This window comes from Lissotriton vulgaris, chromosome 5 (genome assembly GCF_964263255.1).
Source record: "Lissotriton vulgaris chromosome 5, aLisVul1.2, whole genome shotgun sequence".
Lineage (NCBI taxonomy): Eukaryota > Metazoa > Chordata > Amphibia > Caudata > Salamandridae > Lissotriton > Lissotriton vulgaris.
The window spans coordinates 1,011,813,073-1,011,838,350 of record NC_141693.1 but is presented as its reverse complement, the minus strand read 5'-3'; the positions used below and the strand labels follow the sequence as shown (position 1 = coordinate 1,011,838,350).

Sequence of the window (25,278 nt, the reverse complement as noted above, 5' to 3'; positions counted from 1 at the left end):
GTGGGAACTTATCACCACACGTTGGACATTTCTTAAATGGAGTCCTTTCCATGGACTCCGGGCTTGACCACGTCGAGAACGGCCTCCTGTTCGTCGACGTAGATCAAAGTTTTTCTTCGATGTTGGAGTCGAAACGCGTCGGAATGGAAATGAAATCGCGTTCGATAACAATACCGTCGAATTGGAAAGGGAATACGCGCCGACAAGTCACTTCTTTCCGAAGTCGATCTGGAGCGTCTCAATCCTCATCCGAACCCGATGGCGGAAAAAAACAATCTAAGGATGGAGCCGATGCCCATGCGCACTACCAACCAAAGGAGGGGTCACCAAGCTACAAAAGACTCTCCAAGAGAAAAACAAAGTGCAATCATCCGAGCCCAACACCAGATGGCGATCTATTCATAATGTACCATCTGCAGCCCATATGCCTCGAACACTAACACCCAACCCAACCCCGAACCCTTCTTACCTCTCCTGTTCCTCCGACGCTCCCACGACTGCCCATCCAGATCACTAGACCGTCTTCGCCTGAACCATGCACATGCATGATTCAGGCTAAGTCGAGATTTGGGCAAGTCGTTGTTCGGCCTGTGTTACGGAGTCGTCGTTAGGGAGTGTCCCCAAACCGATAGATATAGGATAACATTTTCTGTTTGTAGCATGTGCTGCTGTAAATCGATCACAAGCTCTTCCTAGATTATAAAGCAATTTACTCTCACTAAATTTGGTGGCCAGAGAGCAAGCAAGGCAGATATTTTCTTTTTAACAAAGAAATGTTTTCCCAACGTGTGCTTCCAACTGGGCTTGAATGTCCACACAATATGTCTGCTAACAGTAAGCTAAGCTGCCTAGAAAAGATATTGCAGTTCCTTTCTTTGTAGTAGAATATGTTTTGGGCACAGAATGAAGATTGCATTTAGATTTTACATACAGTCTCGGATGCATTTTACTATTTATCTTGGAAGACAAGATTTTGAAATGTGGTTTCCAAAATGAGTTTAAGCTAACTCAAAGAGTAGTTTCATTTAGCACATAAACTTCGTCTAATCATTAATATCCTCTTAACATCTGTGTGTAATGTTTTCAGCCACGGTCTCAGGGGTGAAATTAAAATGGGTAAATCAGTGATTTGACATGAAACTGGAAGACCACCTGTGCCAGAAGCGAGGATTTTTCCTCAAGAGGAGTCAATCTTTGTGAACGTGGGGTAAAGTCTCCTCCACTGTTAAAGGTTGCAACTCACTTACCCTGCACAGGGAAATGATTGATACCAAGAATGCTACCTTCCAGGAAAGATATCCCATTTCACAAGAATGTAGTGTCTCTGAAAAAGATACCCATGAATCTAGTGAGGACTACTTTAAGGTTCCACTATGGGACTGATGGTTACTTTGGAGGAATGACTACTTCCATGAAAGCAATAATGGCTGGAATTTTGAATACTTATCTAGGTTGTCTGTTCTGGATGTATATGCCAACCATGTCTTTTGAATGTCTAAACAAATAGAACATTATGACCTGAACCAACGGTTTCAGGGGTTCTGTTGGCCTGTGTATGCAGTAGTGAAGAAAAAGGTTTCAGTTTGCAAATGTATGTGGCTGGTTTATGAAACACTTGCAAAATGTCCATACATTTCTCCAGTAACTAAGAAGCCAAACTCTAAGACCTCATATGCCACAAATCACATGGTTCATTTCCTGAAATTTGGATGCCATAGCTGACCATGATGAGGAGTTAAGAGGCCCAACTCTGATGTGCAACATCTCTTGTGAACGGACAACATTTCAAGTAGAACTGAAATCCTAGGTTACCTTGCCCATGTTGGTGCAGGTAAAATAAACATCAAGAACGCATGTCTTAGACTCCTCACTATGTAAGAGACCCGCGGTAGTGGTGGAAAAGCATAAGCACATATCTCAAAACAGTTCATCATAGTGCATTGCACACAAACTCAGGGTAAGGATCCCTGGTTGGAAACGTGTTGGTATTCTGAGTTTCCTGTAATGGCAAAAAAATGACTGAGCATTCCCCATTTGTGAAGTACTGACACATTGCTGGTGTGTCCTGCTTAACGTTTCCACAAAGTAGTTATCCATCCAAGCAGGTTCTCTGCTGGGGTCTGGTGGTGATTGGCCTAATGCCAATCGATTTTGCTAGCTGTGCTAACTTAGGACAGCTGGGGCAATTGTGCACGCCTTGTTTTGTATGTAGGACATGGCTGTCATTTTGTCAGTCATTACCAGAACAGTCGAATGAGAGGGGAAAAATGGAATGAGTGTCGGATAGGCTGCTGTCCGCTCTAGAATGTGGATATGACACTTTAATTGATCCTGCATTCAGGTACCCTGATCAGTCATGATGTTCAGATGTGCTCCACCCAAGATAAGAGGCACCTGTGGTAATGGTCATCTGAGGCTTAGGGTCCAGTAATTTTCTAACTAATAAATTCTTGTTGCTCCATTATCTGTGTATGTGCAGAGCTATGGGTACTACCAACAATACATTTTTCCATTGACTCAACGCTTATGACCTTGCCCTGACAGACATACTCTTAGAGGCTGCATGTGCAGCAGACTGTGCAGCACTACGGCGACACACAAAGCCATCATCCCCGACCATATCATGAGCGTTCCCACTGCCAAAGTAACAGACATCTGAAATAAAAAGGAAGTAGCAATTACCCTCTCCAGGTTGGGATAGGCTTTGCTGGTCAGAGTTCAAAACTGTCCCTAAAAAGGGCTGCATTTACTGAACACAAAGATGAGACTTTTTTTGTACTGACTGGGACTCTTTAACAATGAACAAGTGTTACCAGCTGCTGCAGCATATGTTGGGAATTGCTGATGGCTGCTGCTCTTTATCAACCAGTTCCCCAGATATCGAAACAAGTGAACGGTTTAAAAAAAAAAATAAAATAAAAGAAACAAGTGAACGGTACTTCAGCGCAGATGCACTGAGGCCACCACAAGGCGCCTGATTAATACCCTTGGGGCTGTTGTGACCAAAAAGGGCAAAACATTTAACTTCTTCCTGGGTGGCTGCAGCGTAGGTTGTCCTGGTAAGAAGCAGAACAGTGAACTGGACCTTGCTTCTTTAGTACCTCCTTTACTCCAAAGGCGTTTTCTGGTCTGGTGATTTATGAAGCAATTGCAGCCCTCTGGGTTTCTTGGAGTCTGCACAGCCACCTGAGTAGTCCGTTTCTCCATGAGGGTTGGGTGCAGCAGGCAGGCCAGCCGGGTTGGCACCAAGTCTGTCGCTGCTCCTCTGTTATCATATAAGCAATCTTCTTTGTCCACTCCTCCTCGTCTGTCGAATCTGAGGTCCTTGCATCAAGGGTGGCACCTGAATACTGTATTTAGGGGCGCTACAGGGAGTGTTGGGTAGTAGTCAATGAGCACATACACAACAGGAGCAAAGGGGGAGAAACAGGGGTCATATCGCCCCCAACTCAATCATTTATAAACATCACAGTAGGAAGCCCAAGGCCTTAGCCACCTTACACAACACCACTGCGTATGAGGCACCCTCCTCCATAGCCACGATACGCGGAGAAAACATGCCAAGGTCTGCAGAAGTGTCCAGAACACTGGCTTCACCCAAATCTGCTCTCCAATCCGGTTCTCCTAACTGGTCTGCCAGAGGGTCCACAGGCCCCTCCCAGTCCTCCTCACCCTCCTCTGGTTGCCACTCAGGGCGTTAGGGAACATCAGGGGAGAACAGGGGTACAAAAGTACCGGTCAGCGCAGGACCGGCTCCGTGTCCCCGTTGAAGGGGAGGCCGGGGTCGACGTCAGATGGGGAAACAACTGGCGTTGTAGGGGGCGGAGGTGTCGCCACTGGATTCGGGAATCTGAGGTGTCATAAGGTCGACCGGCGTCAAGCCGCATCCAGGCATGGATCCCTGGGGGCCCTGTTGCACCGGGACCGAAGCCGCCGGCATCAAAGGCCTAGCGCCCCCAGCCGAGTCCGTGGGTCCTGAAGTCCCGCCGGTGGAGTCGAGCTGCCCAAAGATGGAGTGGAGGGCTTCGAATAAAGAACGGAGTTGGGTAGGGTTTGCTCCAACTACCAGGAAGGGGGGGGAAGGTTCCGAGTCGACCAAACTGGCTCCGTGGGCAGAGCCAGACGACTACCATCCACATCCCGCGTCACGTCGGCTGACCGACAGGGAGAACACTAAGAGCAACAGTGCTTCTTCATCTTCTTTTTGTGCTTCGACATACCCGAAGACTTTGACGAGGAGTGTTGGTGCTGGCTCCACGACCTCCCTCTCAACCAGGACTGCGAGAGGCGCAGAGCCGACTTCCGGCCCTCCAGAAGCTTTCGGGTCTGCCCCTGCAAAGACTTCGGGTCATGGCCAGTTAATCGGACTGCGACTTCGGGTTGTGGTTGGGCTCCAGACACCAGAGGTACCCGAGATGGGAGTCCGTCACCGACATCAGCTTGTAGCAGGAGCCACAAGGCTTGAAGCCGGTTTGCCGATGTGACATCTCTGTGCACCAGGAGTCCCAACAACTTGAAAAGAAGTGGACAAAAAGTGACTCGAGGTACCGCTCTCTCCGGATCTGCGCTGGCTGGCGCAAAGAAAGAACTGACAACAACACGCAGGGGCGCGTCTAAGTTGATACCGCAACATCATTCCAGTGACCATGACACCAACGACGAAGACGAGTCGACCGACACCACTACCAACGTGCACTGGCACTGCTAAAGAAAAATTCTCCAGAACCAGAGGGACTACTGGGGGTAATTCTAAGGTGAGATATCCATAACTAATAGTATCTTTCAGATAAATACATCACTGGAATCAGTATAGGCTTACTAATATGAGGTGTTTGATACCAAACACCATAATTTCAGTGAAACTATTATGTAGCTGGCAATCGCGTTTTGACCAGTGCCCAGTACATACCTTAAGACGGCCTCCCTGTTAACTTGTAATATCTAGTAATGGAACCATACATTAGAGGCATATCTGCTTATGCATATATGTCCTCACATGTAATCTAATGCACCCTGCCGTAGGGCTGCAAGACCTCCTGTAGGGGAAACTTACAAATGTCACATGCAGTGTTAGGGGACATGGCAAACGTGTGTGCCATGTTCTGTTTTCACTTTTTAGAGCACCCTGCCACACAGCCTGCAGTGGCAGGCTGGATGAGTTTGGGACAGAGTCCCTTGGAGTGGCACAGGATATACTACAGTTCTTAGGTACCAGAGGTACCACTTACTATGGACTTCGAGGTGATAAAGGTTTGGCTAATTGTGGAACGATTAGCCAGTTCTCTTGCTTTGGGGAAAGCACACTAGCACTGGCGACCTGGTTAGCAGGAACCCAGTGCACTTCAGTCACAGTTGCATCAATTAGCAGGAAAAAGTGGTTGGAGGGGCTGGTTGGTGGGGAGGAGGGACTACTGCAATAAACATGCAGCTTCCTACACCACCGGAGCAGGTAAGCCATGAACTGGGCCTTTGGGACCTGCTACCATTGGTACTGCAACCCTGTAGACTCTCGTGACTAAACCTCCGAAGGGAGTCATAGGGGAGCACTCGAGTACATCCTAATAGTTTACATTACCTGGATGTGGTCATCAGAGAGTGGGTTATAACACAGAAATCGTTGAACTAAAGTTAGTAGAACAGGGACTGGATTGACAACTACTAGAGACCCGGCCTCAAGGGGGTAGCTTACCTTTTTATGTGTAGAATTATAATTCAAATACTTATTTTCATATAAAAACAGGTATTTTACTAGGCATTGATTTACCGTTTGCATTACCTTCACGTTCAGTTAGGAGTCGTGTTCACAGATCTGTATCGGTCCTCCCTCGCTCACAAATGAGCATTGACTGCTCGTCTGATGCTGCCTAACAGTCTGGTATAGAAGGTGTGCTTGGCCCATTTGAAAAGGTAGAGCACAGGGGCATCTGGAGTAAATGGGCTCAGCCACCATGAGTGGGCCCAGTAACTCATACTTTCCCCATGGCCTACTGAAACAGTGTCATGGAACATGAACATGCGCTGGTCAAAATTGACTAACAGCGAAGAGTTGCTAAAGGTGTAAAGTGTAGCAAACATGGCAATCACACTGGTTTTGGATAAAAGACGCTGCCACCAGGTACGTAACTGAAAATAAGATTCTAGCCAGTACACAGCTGTGAATAGTGGAGCAGATGCACTTGGATTCAAAGGGTAAGGTGCATCCTCTGCAACTCACTTATAACGAAACCACCAAAACCTCACTTTCCTTCCTTGCATCGGGACTGCTGGACCCTAGCTACACTCCTGTTGACACACCAAATTCAAAGACAACACAGCAGAGGGATGAGTTTATTAGTTACAAGGAATAGTAAGTAGAGCTCTAGGATAAAAGAGGCTTCAGGACATGAGGATCATTGGGATGCACAAAAGGTGTGCAACAAGCCACATTTAGAAGCTTGTCGGAACATGGCAATTTTCAGTACCTTTCTAAAACGTACGTAATTTGGAGAGTAAAAAAGGTGTTCAAGTTAAGTAGCCTAAAGACAGAATTCCCCCAATACTTGTTGGTTCTGAATATAGACTTCCACCGCATGACTGGTACTCACGCTTCTATTATGGTGTTATTTCTTTTGACAAACTACGCACAAGACTTTACAATTTGCCAGGATAAGTTGTGGCCATTTCTACATAACCGGATTCAGCAATTATATTGTCATTCATTTGATTACTTTAATCACCCGGGGAACACAGTTTTATATTGAACAAGACCTCTAGCCTTTTTATGAAACGCTTTGTGGATTAACTTAAAGAATGTGAGCACAACATTTGAAATACATTTTGAACCACAGCAATTCGATGAGAAAGTGTAATAGAGCATGATTTAAAGAAAGTATTAAAAATGTGATCTTTATATCTTGCGAATTGCACAAGTGTATTTTGTCAATGGACACAGAAAGAAGTACAAGAGAGATACAAATAAAAAGGTGGAGAAATTAGGCTGTAATACAGGCAAGGCGATGGAAGTTTAGTGAGGTGCAAGGATGGGAAGGTAAGCGAAGCAATAAGAAAAGTCTTCCCCTTCAGAAAGTTTGACTATCTTTATTTATACACGTCTAACATAACTGGCTGGCAAAATGAAAACCAGATTTGAAATATAGATCATATAGTAGGGAGTTACCTGGACAGGTGAATATGTGCTTTCTCCATGACTGCCAACCATGCCAATAGTGGCTGAAGGTCATTCTCACTGGGAAGGTAATCATATAAAGCCTAAAAAAAAAGCACACCGTTAATTACAGGGACAAATGCTAAAGGGCCACATAAGAATTCTAGAGTAGTTAACGTTGATGGAGAATCAGAGCAGACTCAGAAGAAAATTCCAAATGTTATGACAGCAGCGGCGGACTAGATGATGGAAAACGAGCTCAAGCTAAACACTGAGAAAAGTGATGCCAGAGTGGTAGGCAACAAAGCAGATATTTGTTCAGTTTCCTGATTGCCATATACTATAGGACAATCTCCTTCTTCATCTGAGACAGTCCAGAGCCTAAGAGTCATACTGGATTCCACACTTTCACTAAGTGTCCAGATCACTAAAGTAGGAGCTTCCTACTTTACGGATCTCTCTTTTTTACCTAAGAAATGTAGAAAGACGATAGATCAGGCAATGTGCCGTCCCACCGAGACTTTGGTAACTCATGTAATGCAGGATTACCTAAGTTCTTGCTGGCAGCTGGACTGATCAAGCAGCAGAGATTCTGCTTCCCATCATTTAGCTAACCTGGACAAGCTTCCAGCTTCAAGTTTGGAAACATGTCTGGTCTAAGAGCTTCTCCCTAGCACACTAAGCTTTCTATGACCCAGAACCATCTTCCTAAGTATACAATTTGAAAAATATCTTCCTTCTCGCCAGATATGATCAATTCAGCATTACCATTGAAAACTTCTAGAGTTTGGAAGATATAGGCTAGCAGCAGAACCCCGGCAACACCAACAGCCAAACTCTGGAATTCATTGCCAGTTCAGATAAAAATGTCAAGTGACTTTGCTAGGAGAGATAACTAGAAATAATTATTTTACACATTTTCATTTTGCTGGTTTACATTTCTTCCTCAGGACCTAAGGAGTATCACTTGGCACTGGGATATCCAGTGGATATCCAGTGGAATCATTGTTGCGCTGTCCAAGTCATCAATTAACGACAACCAATGTTGAAAACTGCATGCCCTACCCGCCCTGAAAGTGCCAGACCTACTAAACACAGAGGAAACATATGTTGCATTACTTGTGGCACCTGATCAATGCACTTTGGTGGGTGAAACAATCAAAAAGAGTGACCCCGGTTACCAGGTCTCCCTTGGAGTGCTCTGCTGGGACCTTCCTACTTTAGGCTTGTATAAGAAGGAAGTCTTTCTCATGACTTGAGCGATTGTCCATCTTGCCACTCTAATCTCGCAACAGTTATCCTACGGTACAGATTCCTTCCAGCCACTGGAGACCCGCCAGCCTATCCCCTCGCCCAGCTCCAGCAACTAGTCTGAATCCAACACAGAATATAGTGGGGATTTTTAGGTCTCACCTGAGCCAGCGCATGCGCTGCTCTGCAAGACATTTAGAAGTGGGCTTTGAAAAGTGCTAACACAGCTTTTGCTGGCCTAGCACTTGCGGATACGCGCGCAGCCAGCATCTGCTCATCATGGCTCATTAACTCTTTCGTCATCCACACACACAACCCACCCCCCTCTCTTCCTCATTAAGCATGCATTAGATAACTTTCACAGCCAATGCTGGTTTCTGTTTAACTTCTGATTTGCAGTTTATGTGCATTTGACATGGTTGTGGTTGGAAAAGGCATGCAGTTTCCTTACAGTTTGTGTACAACCTCTAAAAACACCATAAGATTCTCTTCTCCTGATAAGAGTTATTTTGTAATTATTTTTGCCTATAAATAAACCACTTAACACTTGCTAGTAGTAAAGCATGCACGTGCTAACGTTTGATCTTTCTCATTAGCGAGAAGCTTTTCTGCAGGGTGTAAACCTAGACGCCTGTTCACTTCGCAGACCACGTGGCACTTGCCCCTTCCCACTCACACGTCAGTTGCAGTGCCATGGGTTTGTGTGTGTAAACAGCACGCGCCTACAAGAGCTCTCTCCTCCCTCACCCCAGCCCCTAACAGCACTGCTACTGTGGCTTCTAGGAAGCAGTGTGCATTTCACCACCTCATTCACAAGCTATTTTTTCTATGGACAGTGTCTGGGTTTGATCTCGCTGTTTATACAAGCGGCCCTTTGTCAACCCGCACAAAGAGACATTCCCTTAAATGAAGTGCTTGGACAGCACCCCCTACCTGGCTGTAAATCCAAATGTGATCTGTCTGCACCGCTGCCAGGCCTGATTACTCGAGCTAAACCCAGCTGAAAGGCCTGGCTTGAGTCTGCTCCAAGATGGACCTGAATAGAAGCCCCTGTGATTGATAGTCTGTTTTCCTTCATGCTGGCTTCTGTTTGAATGCATTGCAAATTAATACGCCATGAACAAGATAGATTCTAGTTGTCTCTGACTTACTTGTTGAAGCAAAGCTTGCGCTAATGTTCTTTGTGTCAATCTAATCTTACCCACAGCTGGCTGCGGAGCTGCAGAGCAGGCAGCCGAACCCAGAGATCAGAGAGCTGCTGAAACTGCTGTCAAAACCCACCCTCAAGGTGAGGACACGCCGCACCTGCAAGACACACACACACTTCCACTGAATGCGTTCGCCAGCATGGCCGCGGGCTCCCCTCCTGGCCAGGATGCTACTGAGCGCAAGGATGTGCTTAAGATTTATGGCTTGTAAAATTACATTACCACAAGCACCGATCAATCACTGCTTTTATGGGGAGGAGAACCATGTTTGAAATGTTAAAAAGAAACGCAATATGTGAATTTACAGATTTCAGAAGCGTTGCTGTACCACCTAGTGAAATGCATTATGGCAGTATGTTACTGGTGAACTGAAAATAACTGACACCACAACTTGCTTTACTTTGGGTATAAATTGGTTTTAGGTTAATTGAGCGGAAGTTTCAGTTTACTGACAGATGATCGATGGACAGACAACAGCGAGATGTCTAAGCGTACAGTTCACCAAAGGTGATGCTGTCCACCAGGTAAAGGTACACTCTGGTGTTCTTCAAGGTATTGCATCACACCTTGGCCCCACAGTACAGGAAGCGGGTTTCTCCAGCACTATGTCACTAAAAGGGCCCAAAGAATTTCCTTCAGCTCTCAGGCATTTAAAAACTCTCAGTATCCAAGCCCCCTTACCCATACATCCCAACATTTTAGAACAGAAATGTGAGAGATTTTGAAAAAATTGTGGAATAGATTTTCCCCATTTGATTTCTTTTGAAGCAGAGGCAATTTCAGGTGGCAGGCAGCTAAAATTAATCAATTTTTGGCTTAAAAAACCGTGAGCCTCCTATCTGAATAAGGTTGTTTGGCATGTGTGCTCAACAGGCCAGGGGGTGACGCCGGTCCCTGCAGCACAGTGGGGCCCCCAGACCTGCAAGGCCCCCCCCCCATTCAGCCCAAGGCCAATTCACATCTGAGATATCTTCACAATCTGCAGGCCCCCCTCCCCACTTATAATTTTCCATTATGTCACTGCACCAGGCCGAATAAGGAAGTGATTTAGTTGAGGTTATGTCCACACATAGTCTTTCCTGATTCTCCCTGGATGCTCCTCCTGTACTCCGTGACAGAGCGGGGCTTCATAAAGTAGTATCGGAAGCAACTTAGTTGCTTTCTTCAAGGGTCACCCTGCATGCGGTATGGACAGCCTTGTTCAAAATATGTTCTAAAAAATGGTTTCATCCTGGTAATTTGCATATTATAGACAAAGCCTTTTGATGTATTTTTCACAAAGTCTTCTGAACAAGCTTAGCTCAGGAGAAACATCTGTTTTTGATACACTGTTCTTATAAATAAGAGCTTTGAAATATTCAGGAAAAAAATGTAAACCAGAATTCTCTGATAAGCCATCCCAGTCGGTGAAATTGCCTAATAATTTAAGGGGAGAATTTGGTTTCAGAATTCAGTACAGGGATGTGATGCCGTGAAATTACATGGGTAGCAGAAGTGACCACTTCCGTCCTTTGACTTCTATGGCATCACAGTAAGTGATCTTATACAACTGTTGACCCCAAATGGAGGCAAGTGTACTTTGACTGCCAGAAGAGGTTAAAAGCAGACGCATGCAGCTATCATTAACGAACATTAAATCGCACCCTTGTTACAACATGAAACTAATTGTCAGCTTCTTGTGTTTTGAGACATAGTTCAGTATTTTCTTTTGAGTAATCTCGATTCTTATGACTTGATGAAATTATCGACCCTTTTATTATTACTTCTTTGCCATAGCCCAATATTTTGGGAGAAGTTTCTGGATTGTTTTTTTTGTGTACTGCCATGTCACTTGACTTGATGATTGTCCACCCGCCACTTGTGATTGCCTACTTTTTTGTATTGTTTTATTTTTCTTGCTTGTATTTGAAAATGTAATAAACAGATTAAAAAAAAAAAAATTAAAAAAGGTTTCTGGATTGGTGAACAACCACTATAGATACATGGAGTTCTGAGCAGCATGCATTTTCCCTCCTTTTGGTGGTTTTGTTTCCTGTGTTAGGAATATCACTCTGTAACAGTGGTTTAACTAATTCCTTATGGAGGCTTGCATGGAGAGGCACATTTACTTTTGTTGTATTTCCCCATAGCGTCCAATATATTAATGATGCCGGCAGTCAGTCTGACGAAGAGGCAAGGGTTTTGCCTGATGATCTGCATATTGAGTTGAATGTTGGTGACCCTAAGCATGGAATCTGTCAGACCTGACTTTTGATGAATGCACAGTAGTTTCCCTACTTTCTTGGTGGTAATAACCTGAGCCCACTTCTGTATTCAGTGGACAATGTTGTTTCTTTATGTATATGCTTGTACCACTTTCGCAGTATTCTTGATTTGTTACTTTTGTTAACGTTGGATTATGCTCTCTCTCAACAAGCATGTCTCCACAGGAGGTGATATGCCGGAAATCTAGCCCGTATTCCCAATTGCATTTTCACTTTTGCCACACCATCATGAAAAAAGAATCTTATTCAAAGCTAAGTATTATATATTATTTGTGACAGTATCTCTGCGTAGAATTAATCTTTTTACGTCATTTGGCAAACTGTAACTTTAGAGTTTAGTAAAAAGCTTCCTAGTTCTTTATTTCTGGTATGTTATTTTATTAGTTCTTTTTTTCCGGTATGTTATGTTATAGACGAACAGTAATTTTTTTAGGTCTAGATTTATAGAATAACGGCACATTACATATATTGTTAACTTTTATTTAATACAAAGTACACAGATGAGGCAAAAATATTACTCTGGGCGAAGCCAGCTGCCGCTATATGATATAGCGGCAGCTGGCTTCGCCCAGAGTAATATTTTTGCCTCATCTCATGCCATCCCCTAAGGGGTGCTTGTATTGTAAACTTTAGGGGCAATTTAACACCTTAAAAGTACTCAGAACTATCACACGTTAAAATTATCATCTCAATGATGCTTTGTATACTGAAAGTAACCAAGTTCATTATGTCTTAAGACGGTGGCAGTTTACAACAAGAATTGGCATAGCCAATAGGTCTCGCCTTTGGAACCTTGGAAGTGTTTAGTTGTCCAGCACAATTTCCTTGGTGCAACAACATCAAGTGTTGCATGGCTAAACACTTATAAGGTCCCAAAGGCGAGACCTATTGGCTATGCCAATGCTTGCTATGATAAAGTCAACCAGTGGATCATGTCCAGAGACACACTTGTATATTTCTCAAAGCACAACACAGAGTATATCTGCCTATGGGAGTCTGCATTGCACACCCCGCTCAACCAGTGGATCATGTCCAGAGACCCACTTGTATATTTCTCAATGCACTGCACAGAGTAGATTAGCCTATACGAATCTGCCTTGCACACACCGCTCAGCCCATTCTGCAAGTCCAAGGGTTTTCCTCAGTCCTGTGGCCCACATCTAGCCCACTCACAGATCAGGAGGGTCACAACTTGCTGCTCTTTGAACAGCAACCACCAGTTCATTATTATAGTTGGCCACAGTAGCGGACTTAGTCTCACATCCACTTGATGTTTCTGGCATGCCTCAACAATCGGACACTGCATCATCTGGTAAGAATGCCTCTCTCAACTATACTGCTGTATACCTATTCTGCCAAAGTAAAGTATTTGCACACCGAAGTAGGAATAGAGAAGGTTAGGAAATTTGAAAACTGTTGGTGATTTTTTTTTTCATCTTCAAATGTAAACATTTTGCATGTGAAGTCTTACCTACCTACCACTAGCAAAATGGGGTGCCCCATTAAGGTTTACAAATCTCTTAAGCCCCCGTTTACTAATTCAACATAGTTTTATAAGTACAGAGACAGTGTGTGAAAAGCTTTGCAAACGTTTGTGTATATACAAAACGTTACTAGGTACTACGCGTTGACTGTAAATGCAAAATACCTACATACATAGCTGAAATGCAAAGCTAGTAAGTCACATTTTCACCCACAAAAATGCAACAATCCATTAGTAAACTGGGATTGGAATTTACATTCAGAGCGTTTTGCTCTTCCCACACAGTAATGTTTTTTGAGACTCAGACCTGTGAACTACAGTAGATCTACTCAATGGCTTGTGATGCTCACCGTTATTATTTGGGTGTTCAGTTCAGGAGTCAAAGTAGAGGGGTTTGGCTTGGCGCAGAAGAGACCATGGAACGCCTGCATGGCACATGCTGTAATTAACTCAAAAGAAAACAAAAGAACATGGATTAAGTAGTGATGTAATTAGCAATAAACAGTGTCTATGTTTTTTTCAAAAGTGAAGGAAAAGCAACATGTTTTGCAGTGTGACTTTTCAGCTACGTCTATAGGCCTCACCTTTTAATGTCTTGTATAGTGTGGAATGGGGTACATTGAGATGGGGTGGGGTACATTGAGTGTAGAAAATTGGAGTGGACTGGATTAGCGGGAGTTAGATTGGAGTGGAGTAAATTTGGATAGAGTGGGGCGGATTTAATGGGGTAGATTGGAGGAGGATAGGTTGGGGTGGATTGGGGTAGGGTAGATTTAAATGTGATGGATTGAGGTGAAATGGGTTAAGTTGGAATGGAGTTGGGTAGATTTTGGTGGCATGTGCTACACTGGAGTGAAGTGGAGTGGGGTAGATTGGGTAGAGTGGAATGGAGTGTGGTAGACTCGGTGGACTGTTTTAGATTGAGATCGACTAGAGTGGGGTAGATTGAAGTGGAGAGGGGTGGAGTGAAGTTGGATAGATTGGAGTGGAGTTGAGTGAGATAGATTAGGGAAGAGTGGAGTGAAGTAGATTGGGTAGATTGAATTGAAGAGGGATGATTTGTGGAGCTTGGAGTGGAATAGAGTGGAGTAGATTGGAGTGAAGTGTGTTACATAGGAGTGGGGTAGGAGAGATTGCAGTTGAGTAAGGTGGAGCTAGGTAGATTGGTGGTAGAGTGGAGTAGACTGGAGGGGAGTGGATAGGGGTAGAGGGAAGTGGGGAAGATTGCCAACAGAATATTAGAGTAGGATAGATTGGGGTGTGGTGGTTTGGATTGGGGTAGATTTGATTGAAGTGTGGTAGATTTGAGTGAAGTGTTGTAGAGTGGGGTGGGATAGAGTGAAGTGTTGTAGAGTGGGGTGGGATAGAGTGAAGTGTTGTAGAGTGGGGTGGGATAGAGTGAAGTGTTGTAGAGTGGGGTGGGATAGAGTGAAGTGTTGTAGAGTGGGGTGGGATAGAGTGAAGTGTTGTAGAGTGGGGTGGGATAGAGTGAAGTGTTGTAGAGTGGGGTGGGATAGAGTGAAGTGTTGTAGAGTGGGGTGGGATAGAGTGAAGTGTTGTAGAGTGGGGTGGGATAGAGTGAAGTGTTGTAGAGTGGGGTGGGATAGAGTGAAGTGTTGTAGAGTGGGGTGGGATAGAGTGAAGTGTTGTAGAGTGGGGTGGGATAGAGTGGGGTGGGATAGAGTGGGGGGGATAGAGTGGGGGGGATAGAGTGGGGGGGATAGAGTGGGGGGGATAGAGTGGGGTGGGATAGAGTGGGGGGGATAGAGTGGGGGGGATAGAGTGGGGTGGGATAGAGTGGGGTGGGATAGAGTGGGGTGGGATAGAGTGGGGTGGGATAGAGTGGGGTGGGATAGAGTGGGGTGGGATAGAGTGGGGTGGGATAGAGTGGGGTGGGATAGAGTGGGGTGGGATAGAGTGGGGTGGGATAGAGTGGGGTGGGATAGAGTGGGGTGGAATAGAGGGGGGTGGAATAGAGGGGGGTGGGATAGAGGGGGGTGGGATAGAGGGGGGTGGGATAGAGGGGGGTGGAATAGAGGGGGGTGGGATAGAGGGGGGTGGGATAGAGGGGGGTGGGATAGAGGGGGGTGGGATAGAGGGGGGTGGGATAGAGGGGGGTGGGATAGAGTGGGGTGGGATAGAGTGGGGTGGGATAGAGTGGGGTGGGATAGAGTGGGGTGGGATAGAGTGGGGTGGGGTGGGATAGAGTGGGGTGGGGTGGGATAGAGTGGGGTGGGATAGAGTGGGGTGGGATAGAGTGGGGTGGGATAGAGTGGGGTGGGATAGAGTGGGGTGGGATAGAGTGGGGTGGGATAGAGTGGGGTGGGATAGAGTGGGGTGGGATAGAGTGGGGAGGGATAGAGTGGGGAGGGATAGAGTGGGGAGGGATAGAGTGGGGAGGGATAGAGTGGGGAGTGGGGTGGGATAGAGTTGGGAGTGGGGTGGGATAGAGTTGGGAGTGGGGTGGGATAGAGTGGTGAGTAGAGTGGGGAGTGGGGTGGGATAGAGTGGGGAGGGATGGAGTGGGGTGGGATAGAGTGGGGAGTGGGGTGGGGTAGAGTGGAGTGGGATAGAGTGGAATGGAATTATTGCACTAGAATTTGGATTGGAATAAATTGGAATGGAGTGGGGTACACTGGACTGGGGTAGAGTGCTGTAGGGTTGACTGGAGTGGGGTAGATGAGGTTGATTATAGTTTAGTGGGGTATACTGGATCATAGTGGAGTGAATTAGGGTACAGTGGGTGGGTAAATTGGAGTGGGTTAGAGTGGAGTGTGGTATATTGTAGTGAAGTAGATTGGGGTGAGGCAGATTTGGGTACACTGCAGTGCAGTGGGATAGATTGGAGTCGGGCAAGCGGAAAGAGGTAGAGTAGAGTGTCGTGAAGTGACTGAGTGGCGTACACTGGTGTGGTGTGTCCTAGAGTGTCAGAGTGGAGTGGCATGGCGTGGAGTATGCATGGTGAGGTAGCACACTGCCATTACTGACAACACATTTTCAATTGAAATTACCAATACATTTGCACAAAAATACTGTTTTACTGCACATAAACAATAACGTGTGCAAATGTCATCACCTAGTGTACTGATGTGTTTTGATCGTATTCAAATATTTTTCCACCACACTTCAGAATTACAAATAAATGCATTTAAATTGTACTCATTCTGATATATTCCGAAACATCAGCCGAGTTCAGTTTTGTTATTTTGTTCTGTGCTAGAAAAAAAGCAGCCTACACACGATTCCCACAAATCAATGCAGTTTGTTTTGAAAACCAGACTAAACTTTGCAACACATACTGCTTAGAAAATAGGTATGCACCAGGCGGAACTTCAAAGGAGAATGGGCCATATCACAGATGCCCAGTGCATTAAACTGGCTTAAACTCGGTAGGTAAACAAGCAGACAGGTTTGTGAATTATTCACAAACTACTGACCAGTTGGCTCCCATGTATAAATGTTCCGAAGTCCATAAAAAGGCTCATCTCTTGGGAATCATCTCATCCTCCACCACCCATATGCTTTGTTGTGGATTAGAAATGATAAAGCATTGGGTGCTTATTAGGCTTCAGTAAACATGCTGCTAAAGTGTGACATGGATGGAGGAACCCAGGCCCTTGATAGCAGCGCCCTACAAGAAGGATGAGAGCCAGGAACACAATGTATGTTTTCTTACTGCCAGTCCACAGCAGTCACAATAGCCAAGTGTAAGCAACTCTCAGTGGACTGGCTGCCTCCCCTCTGAATCGCGTGTATTTAACAAGGACCCCCTGAAGGTTCGGATACAATAGTTCCTAGGCCAGGGAAATTAAGGTATATGACAAAAAACAACCTAGGCAACTCATATTGCACAATGTAATATACTTAAGGACGAATGGCTACAATTTATTAGGAAAATATATGTATTTTATTATAGATTTTATAAAAACACGACATATGACAAATAAAAAGAAAACAATAAACACAAGTAAAATCGTATATCACACAATAGGAAATTCATACATTTGTAACATTTAATATCAACATATATTAGGTAAGTTAAAAAACTGAAAGTGGCAAAATTGGGTCTTGAGACCCAATTTTGCCACTTTCAGTTTTTTAACTTACCTAATATATGTTGATATTAAATGTTACAAATGTATGAATTTCCTATTGTGTGATATACGATTTTACTTGTGTTTATTGTTTTCTTTTTATTTGTCATATGTCGTGTTTTTATAAAATCTATAATAAAATACATATATTTTCCTAATAAATTGTAGCCATTCGTCCTTAAGTATATTACATTGTGCAATATGAGTTGCCTAGGTTGTTTTTTGTTTTTTGTCATATGCCTCCCCTCTGAATGCAGTAGCAGTGAGAAGCATGTAGTGACTCCAGAGGGCCTTCTCACAAAATGCACATGAATGATAGTGTAGTATGGACTACGCCGAGAACTCCAAGATGGCGCCTCGGCTGGGCGCCCGACAGTGCAACACTCAGCAGTCTAGTGGTTGAGAACGACGGGAGGGAGAACGACGGGAGGGAGATCGACGGTTATCTCAGGTGGAGGAGTGAAAGATCATCAGACGGAGCGCGGGACCAGGAGAGGAGAGGAGCCGAAGAGAGGAGAGCGAAGGAGGTGACGTCGGAGGCGTCGGAGGATTCCCAGACGCGAGAGGAGACAACCAGAACCCCAAAGTACACCGCGCTAGTATCCGGTAGTTCCCTGAAGGCACAGGATGCCGAGATACCGACTGCTACGGTCACCAGGGACCGTAGCCCCAGGCGAGTAACGGGAAAAGAAGGGTGGAAACAGAGGTTGGAGGCAAAGGGGTGGTGGGGGTTTTGGCACAAATAAGTGCATGATAAAGTTCTCACCCTCCTTGTTACTTCCATTCATTCAACCCCACTACCTTCCTTACCTCACTTGTGGTGAACCTAGAAAGCTGGTGAAGGGGAGCACCTTAGAGAATATAAATAAGTAGAACAGATAAGTGACTGTAGTGTCCTTTCTTTTCTCGAGTTTGCCTTGCCTCTGGGGAAGTACCGGCCTGAGTAGAAGAGTGGAACCTGCTTGGACAACGAACTCTGCTCATCCTGAAAGACTGTTGTTTAGATGAAAGAAACTACTGGATAAAGTGGTTTATTCTCCATGACGAATCTTGTTGCACTCCAACTGTCTGTTCTGAAATAAATAGCCAATTCTACTCATTTTATAGAGAGCCGTGTCTCCCTGCAAGGCTGTAAGCGCATACCTACCTAGGTTAAAGTGGTAAAACCATCACAGATAGGCACCCACATGGATTTAAAATGAAGAGATTGCACTGCAAAAGTAATGAAGGAGATTGAATTCCAATGCAGTGTTCTGTCCTCTTCCAGTGAAGTGCAAAGTAACAGGCCCACACCCGAAAGGTGACACAAGCATTGAGTTAGGCTTATATTTATTTTCAGTATGCAGCCTCTTTAAATAGAACCTGGGGAGATAACCAACTTTAGTGCCACTTCTGGGTTCAAGACCTATCTGCAAAAATCCTTGGCCCTTGCTATAGCCATCCCTGTGCAGGAGACAGAGTGTTTGAAAACTCTCATGCCCTTCCAGTAGGCAGAGAAAAAAATCCCGTACCTGGGGTGCCAGATCCATTCTACACTTTTGGCCACAGTGAACCAGAACTTCGGCCTCCTCCTCGGTAACGCACGATCTACTCTCACCATCTGCAAGGCCCACAACATGTCCTGGCTCGTACGCTTCGCAGCCATTGAAATGACATTACTACCTAAAATTCTTTATGTCATGCAGACACTACCAATCCAACGCCACCCCTAGACAATCTTGGACAAATTACAGACACTCGTCTGGGACTTTATATGGGACAGTAAACATGTCAGAATAGCCAGAGCCTACTTGCCATTAAAAGCGGGCAGACAGGGGATCCCAAATCTTTGCTGCTACTATCAAGCAGCGCAATTACTTCCAAAGACCCGCAGGCCGCCTAGTATCTATATCTCACCAGTGATCCGAGCCACCGTAGGAGTCTAGGATCTAGTTCAGTTGCGGCATAGGCTCTCCACACCACTATCTCCCCAAACTCCCCTAATGGGCAACCCAGACTTCCTCTCCCCCACAGCCACAGGAGTGGAGTATATGGCTTGGCAGGAAGCCAACTGCAAACATGTTGGATAGTTATTTGATTCAAAGGGCCTTATGGACTTAACCACTTTACAAGCTGCCTACACCCTCCCTGAAGCTGCATGCTGGCAATACCTTTCAGTTGCACACTGGGTGACACAGCCTTGGAAAGGCCACATGCCAGCAGAATATGGACACCCTTCAAAAAAATTGTTACCCACGAGATGTTTGGAAAACAAAAATACTGACGTTCACACCTTCCTGAATGCACAACAGGCCCCACTAAAATCACCTGCACGCGCCAGATGGGAAAGGGCATGTGAGAGACCTTTCACTGACAGGGACTGGAACGATATACTGCACCACACTAGCAATAAAGAGATGCTCCAAAAAAAATCGCACATTACTGGTATCTCACACTGGCTAGAATGGCCGCATGGGTTCCAGAAGGGGGAAGACCTTTGCTGGCGTCCCTGTGGCCAACAGGGCATGCTTACTCTCCTCCTATGGCAGTGCCCAAAACTGCAATCCTTCTGGGACAAAATACTGGCCGTGGAAAATACGATTTTCACAACAGATTTTCCAAATTTTTCAAGTTATATCCTACTGGGCCTTCCTAACCCTCTCACCTACCCACAAAAATCCACCAGGGGCATAGCGATCACCATCGCATATGGGGCAGCCAAACACCTCCTCCACAGCAAATGGGACACAGAAGTTATCCCGACACATTTAGACTGGCTACACAAGCTATGGGCCACAATAAGGATGGAAAAGCTAACAGCAGTGGTAACGCAAAGCCTCCCCCTAATTGATAAGATGTGGCAACCCTGCCTCGCATATCTGTCTGCTGAGTTTCAGGAGCTGTCCTGCCCTCGATACTTACACGAGTCCTGCCTTTAATACCAGGAGCTGCTCCCAATGAGCAACATACCTCTTGATTGGATCCCCCAGCTATACTGCTTACGAATAGCAGCGCCTAACCCCTCCCCACCCTACTCTGTTTTTTCTTGACCTTCCTTTCTAGCTTGCATTTTTTATTTGACCACATAAGGTTCAGTGCCTATAATGTCCAAGCATCTCAACAGCTAAGTCACCACATGCCAATAGATGTAGGTGGGCAGTTTAGTATTGAACCCATTTTGAAAATAATCAAATTGATCTAAATCCTAAACAGAAACTGCCTCCACTAGCTTTTGTGTGCAGAGCGCAAAAAAGATGGATCAAGAAGCAGGCATGCAACACAGTCCTTTAACTCCACTGTGCTGCAATCTTGACTTAAGAAGTATGTTTTAAAATGTTTGTGTTTTTTAAAACTCTCCTAGTCAATCTTCAAAAAGCATTCTAAGATTAATCTTATTTTCAGACAAGCTGACAAGTGCTCATTTAAAATGCCCTCTTCAATCCATCTTCCAAATTACAGTTCACTGTTAATTTCTGTGTGTGCCTAGCCTCTAAATTAGGTATTCCTAGCCTTTTTGACTTACACGTCGCCCTCAGAGTAGCAGTCTCTCACAATGCTAAGTTGCATAATTTCACACAGAGCCTCTAGGAGGGGCATAAAGCTCAATGACAGATTCCACGTGTTAACACAAACTTAGTTGGTGAAAAAACATTATTGGCGTAACAGGAGATATAATGAAAATGCTTCACACACTGCTGAAGTGTCATCATCAAATAAAACAGGTTTAATTAATGCTTTCTGATTTGAGAATATTTGTTTACATATTACTATATATTAAACAAAATACCTTTTACAACATGCAAGAGTAGTGAAGAAGCCACCTGCCTACTGGAATCCAAACAGAGATACATCCCCAAAAGCTGGAATCCTTTGGCATACCACACTACACATTGATTTCTAACCCTGAGCAAAACCAGTATAGTCATTCAGCAGGCAATGAATACTTCAGTAAATGATCAGCATAGAAAGGTTTAGAACATTCATGTCAATAACAACATTTTAAATAACCCATGATAGTTCTGGCACTTACTACATGGCTCAGGGTCATAACCCTAAGCAAGGTCTCGCAACAGGACTTCACCGCACTGACGGGAAAGCAAGGCAACAGGTCCTTCAGGAGCGTCAGAACATGCAAGGTTGTGGTGGCTTCTTTACTGCCTAATGAAATAGAAAACAATGATATATGGGCATGTGTTACCCAACAATTTTGAAAAATACACAATTATACACTACTGAACTCAACCTTAATTTCTTGTTCAACTTATGGTGTCAGTTTCCCAAGACACATGCACTCTTGTAAACAAGTGGCAACCATCTTTTTGGAATAATGTGCTAAAAGCAAACATATAAAGAATCAAATAGCAAAGCCATTAGAGCAAGTGCTTCTCCAGCAGGGTACAACGATCTTTCGGTTTCGTGGGGGATAGATGGTGTGTTCAGACCTTAGTCCCAATCTTTCCCTTTTCCCTGGTGTTCTGACCGAAAGCTTACTAGACAGTAGGGATTTCTTGGGGGAAAGAGAAATATGGGGTCATCCCACCCTGGCATCAGACCATGCATGCCCCCAGCCAAACAGGGGCAATGGACTGAACATAAAGGCAAAAATAAAGTGGGGTGCCCCGCTCAGGAATTAGACTGTGCATCCATCCAATAATGGCCCCAACAGTCTTCCGCCCCAAACTCAATGGAAGCTGAATATGGAGCTTACACCCAGGCTGCCCCCAGGGTACTGAGGCGCAGAAAGCCCACTAGATACCAGGGAAAAATAGGGAAGTGGTGGGCGGCCTGGCCACCAGACTGTACCCTTATCCCATAAGGGCCCCACCAGTCTTTCTTAGCCCCCTCAGGGGGTAAACCCCCAATCTGCTCACAAGGGAGGCAGAAAGTTGACTTACCCTGAGGCATGTTATTTATTTATTTATTTTACAAAAATAACGGGGTGGGTTTCAGCTGGCCATACCTCCATTCCCCTGCCAGGAGGGGGCAGAAATATCAGTCATCCAGTACTGATGTGGGGGCAGCCTGTCATATGATCCCACACACACACCACCAAAGCCCCAACAGTCTGTCTGAACCCCGGGCCTGGAAAAGCCCCATCTTCATGGCAAGCAAGAGGAAATTTAGATTATTTTGGGCATAGTTTTGACATAAAGCCCAGCGAGAGGGGGTAGATTTCCACTCGCTTTCCAAGATAATTAGCTACACTATTCAGACAATGAGTCTACCGGGAAATGAGGAACTTACTAACTCAAGGCATTTCTGAAATCTAGAAATCTTGAGTGGATACTGCTACCTATCTTACCCAGAATGCCCGCAAAACTCAAACTGGGGGAAAATCATGCATTTTCTTCATAATTCTGTGAGGGAAAGTTCCGGAAATTGCAGGGATCCACAAAATTCCTACCAACTAACGTTCCCCTCCGCTTGTGTTGTTGAGCCTGGGCTGCTACTTGACATTTTTTCTTGCTTGAAAGAAACAGAGGATTTTGGAGGTCTCACTGGGAAACCAAAATCAACTGGTTCCTGAGAGTGCTGGTGAGTCTGGACACTGCTAGCTCCCGTAAAAAAGCTCAGGCAATTCTGTCATCACAGTATGGGTAGAATGAACCTGTTGAATTTATAGTAAAGAAGCAACTGGAGGCACTGTTAAAGCCATAAGTGAACAGTCCTATAATAGGCGGGAAATGCATCACATATTTTGGAGCGCAATAATTAATACAAGATCAATAATTTTCAAGTCTGCTTTTTTTTGCAGTCTCCATCTCTTCAGTCTGTCTCTTCACAAATAATTGACTGCACAGGTCTCCTACCTCCAGAATTCTCTATTTCCTGGATACAGAACTTGGCTGTCGACTGGGAAGCAGGATGGTGGAGAGGTGCATTTTCCCCAAACAGGAATTCACTTCCCTTTAAAATAGAGCAAACACCGATTTGGGCTGCTTTGCGGATCTGAAATGAAACGAGGTGGAAAAAAATAATGATAGTTAGCAGGCGTGTAGGTAAAAGGGTCATAGTATTTTTGTCATATGTTAGTTCGGAAGTAATAAATTCCTTACACCAAATTACAAGCCTACCTTCAATGTTTCCTTACCTGCCAAATGAAGCCTGACCAATATTATCAAGCATGCTGCGATTTTGTCCAGAACAATATACTTTGCCAACTGATAAGGAAAAGTGCACTGATGATTCTTGGAAAGCAATGAGATCACCAGCCAAAACAATAACAAACCAAGACAACATATACTAGGAAGAAAGATTCCAACTTGGAAGTAGCTGACAGTGGTCGGGGGAGAGCTGGAAGTTGGGTAGGCTGGTTGCTGGGATTCCCATTATAAGATCCTTTCATTTACCAATCATCTTCAGACTAAAGGCAATTAAATTGTGATCATGGGAGACTAACATGTGGGTCGAGGGGAAAGGCGCCACACCCACCAAAGACCAAGAGCATGCAGTCAATTCTGCATGTTGAAGTGGGGGAGCAGTCAACTGACTCAAAAGGACACAACCTCAACCTCGAAATCTCAAATATGGCCCTTTGACCATAGGTCTGACTTGACCACTACTTTGTCACATCCAAGCTCTCAAATTAGACACAAACTCTACTTTACAACCTCTACCTCAATGTTTCGTCCAGTCTAGGTAGTCTAATTTATGCCAAAGCAAGAACTCCGGCTGAGACTCACTTTCATTTATAGGTGACTGAGTGGACGACTTGCTGAGATGAAACCTGCCAACTATAATTACGAAAGACAATGGCATAAATCAAAGTTGAAGACAATATGGGTAGCAATATACATACATAGGAGAGGTAACAAAGCTACCAAAAAAGTCAAATAGTATTATTTTGGCAAATGAGGAAACCCATCAGACAAAAGTAAGTATTAACATCTACAAGAACCATCCAAACTGGGCCCCATAAAAAGCAACCTATGCAAATCTTAGTAACACTGTGAGCCCTTAGTGCACTTCAAATAAAAAATTTATCAAATCTTTCACACCATTATTAGCACCACCGTAGTAAGTGGTTAATCTTCCATCCCATGTACTAAAGTAAAAATCCCCTTCAACTCATTCAAAACCCTGAAGTTCTAAAAAGTACAAACTAAAACATTCAACAATCTTGTAATTTGGATAGTATTAATACCTTCTGTGGCACTGGATTATTGATTAGGCAAGTGAGAAAAGTATGAGCTACCACTAAACCAAATAAACCAATTACTAGGAAGTAAACTGAAGATTTCAGTGAGGAACCCCCACTAGTAGCTGTGGGTCAAAGGGACAGGTTTGTCTGAAGGGAAATGCCTGAAAACTGTTTTAACAGCACCAAAACAACATTAAAGTCAAGAAATGAAAAACAAAATTCCCAGGCGAATTTAGTAAATATAATAATGTAATAAAGTAATGACTAAAGTAAAACTAAGAATGCCACATTTGGTTACACAGCCTCTAAGCTTCCCTAATCAAGACATACCAGCAAAGCCAGCAAAAATAAAATTTATAAAACAGAGTGAATAACGTAAAATGGTGAATACATGGTTGCTGTGACTTGTTTTACTCGGGCGTTTCCAAATGGGAATAAGGTGTTACCCGAATCGTTATTTTGTTTTTCCCTACGCTTAAAACTAGTCTAAATAATATATTGAATCTTGGATTAACAAAATTACTAAACACCATAGCAACTTATTGAGTCGGTTTGCGTCGCGTGTGATTATAAAAACCACCATATTAGTGTTTTTCTAATGTTCCGTTTGGAACTAGAAAGAAGAATGCACCAGTCTGATAATAGAACTATACTATGAAGGATTTTATAGTGGCCATATTGAAACGGTGAATACTTAAAGCACTACCAAAGATG

General features: G+C 44.4%; 1 protein-coding gene across 1 annotated transcript in view; it reads right to left on the bottom strand.

The window, feature by feature from the left end:
* RRP12 (ribosomal RNA processing 12 homolog) overlaps nucleotides 1-25,278 on the bottom strand; it is a 438,408-nt gene that overhangs the window by 332,544 nt on the left and 80,586 nt on the right. The window contains exons 7-10 of the mRNA XM_086922631.1: nucleotides 23,234-23,372; nucleotides 21,454-21,581; nucleotides 13,701-13,799; nucleotides 7,157-7,248 (exon numbers count right to left, since the gene is read on the bottom strand). Coding sequence (XP_086778757.1) covers nucleotides 7,157-7,248; nucleotides 13,701-13,799; nucleotides 21,454-21,581; nucleotides 23,234-23,372 — 458 coding nt within the window. The remainder of the gene's footprint in view (nucleotides 1-7,156; nucleotides 7,249-13,700; nucleotides 13,800-21,453; nucleotides 21,582-23,233; nucleotides 23,373-25,278) is intronic.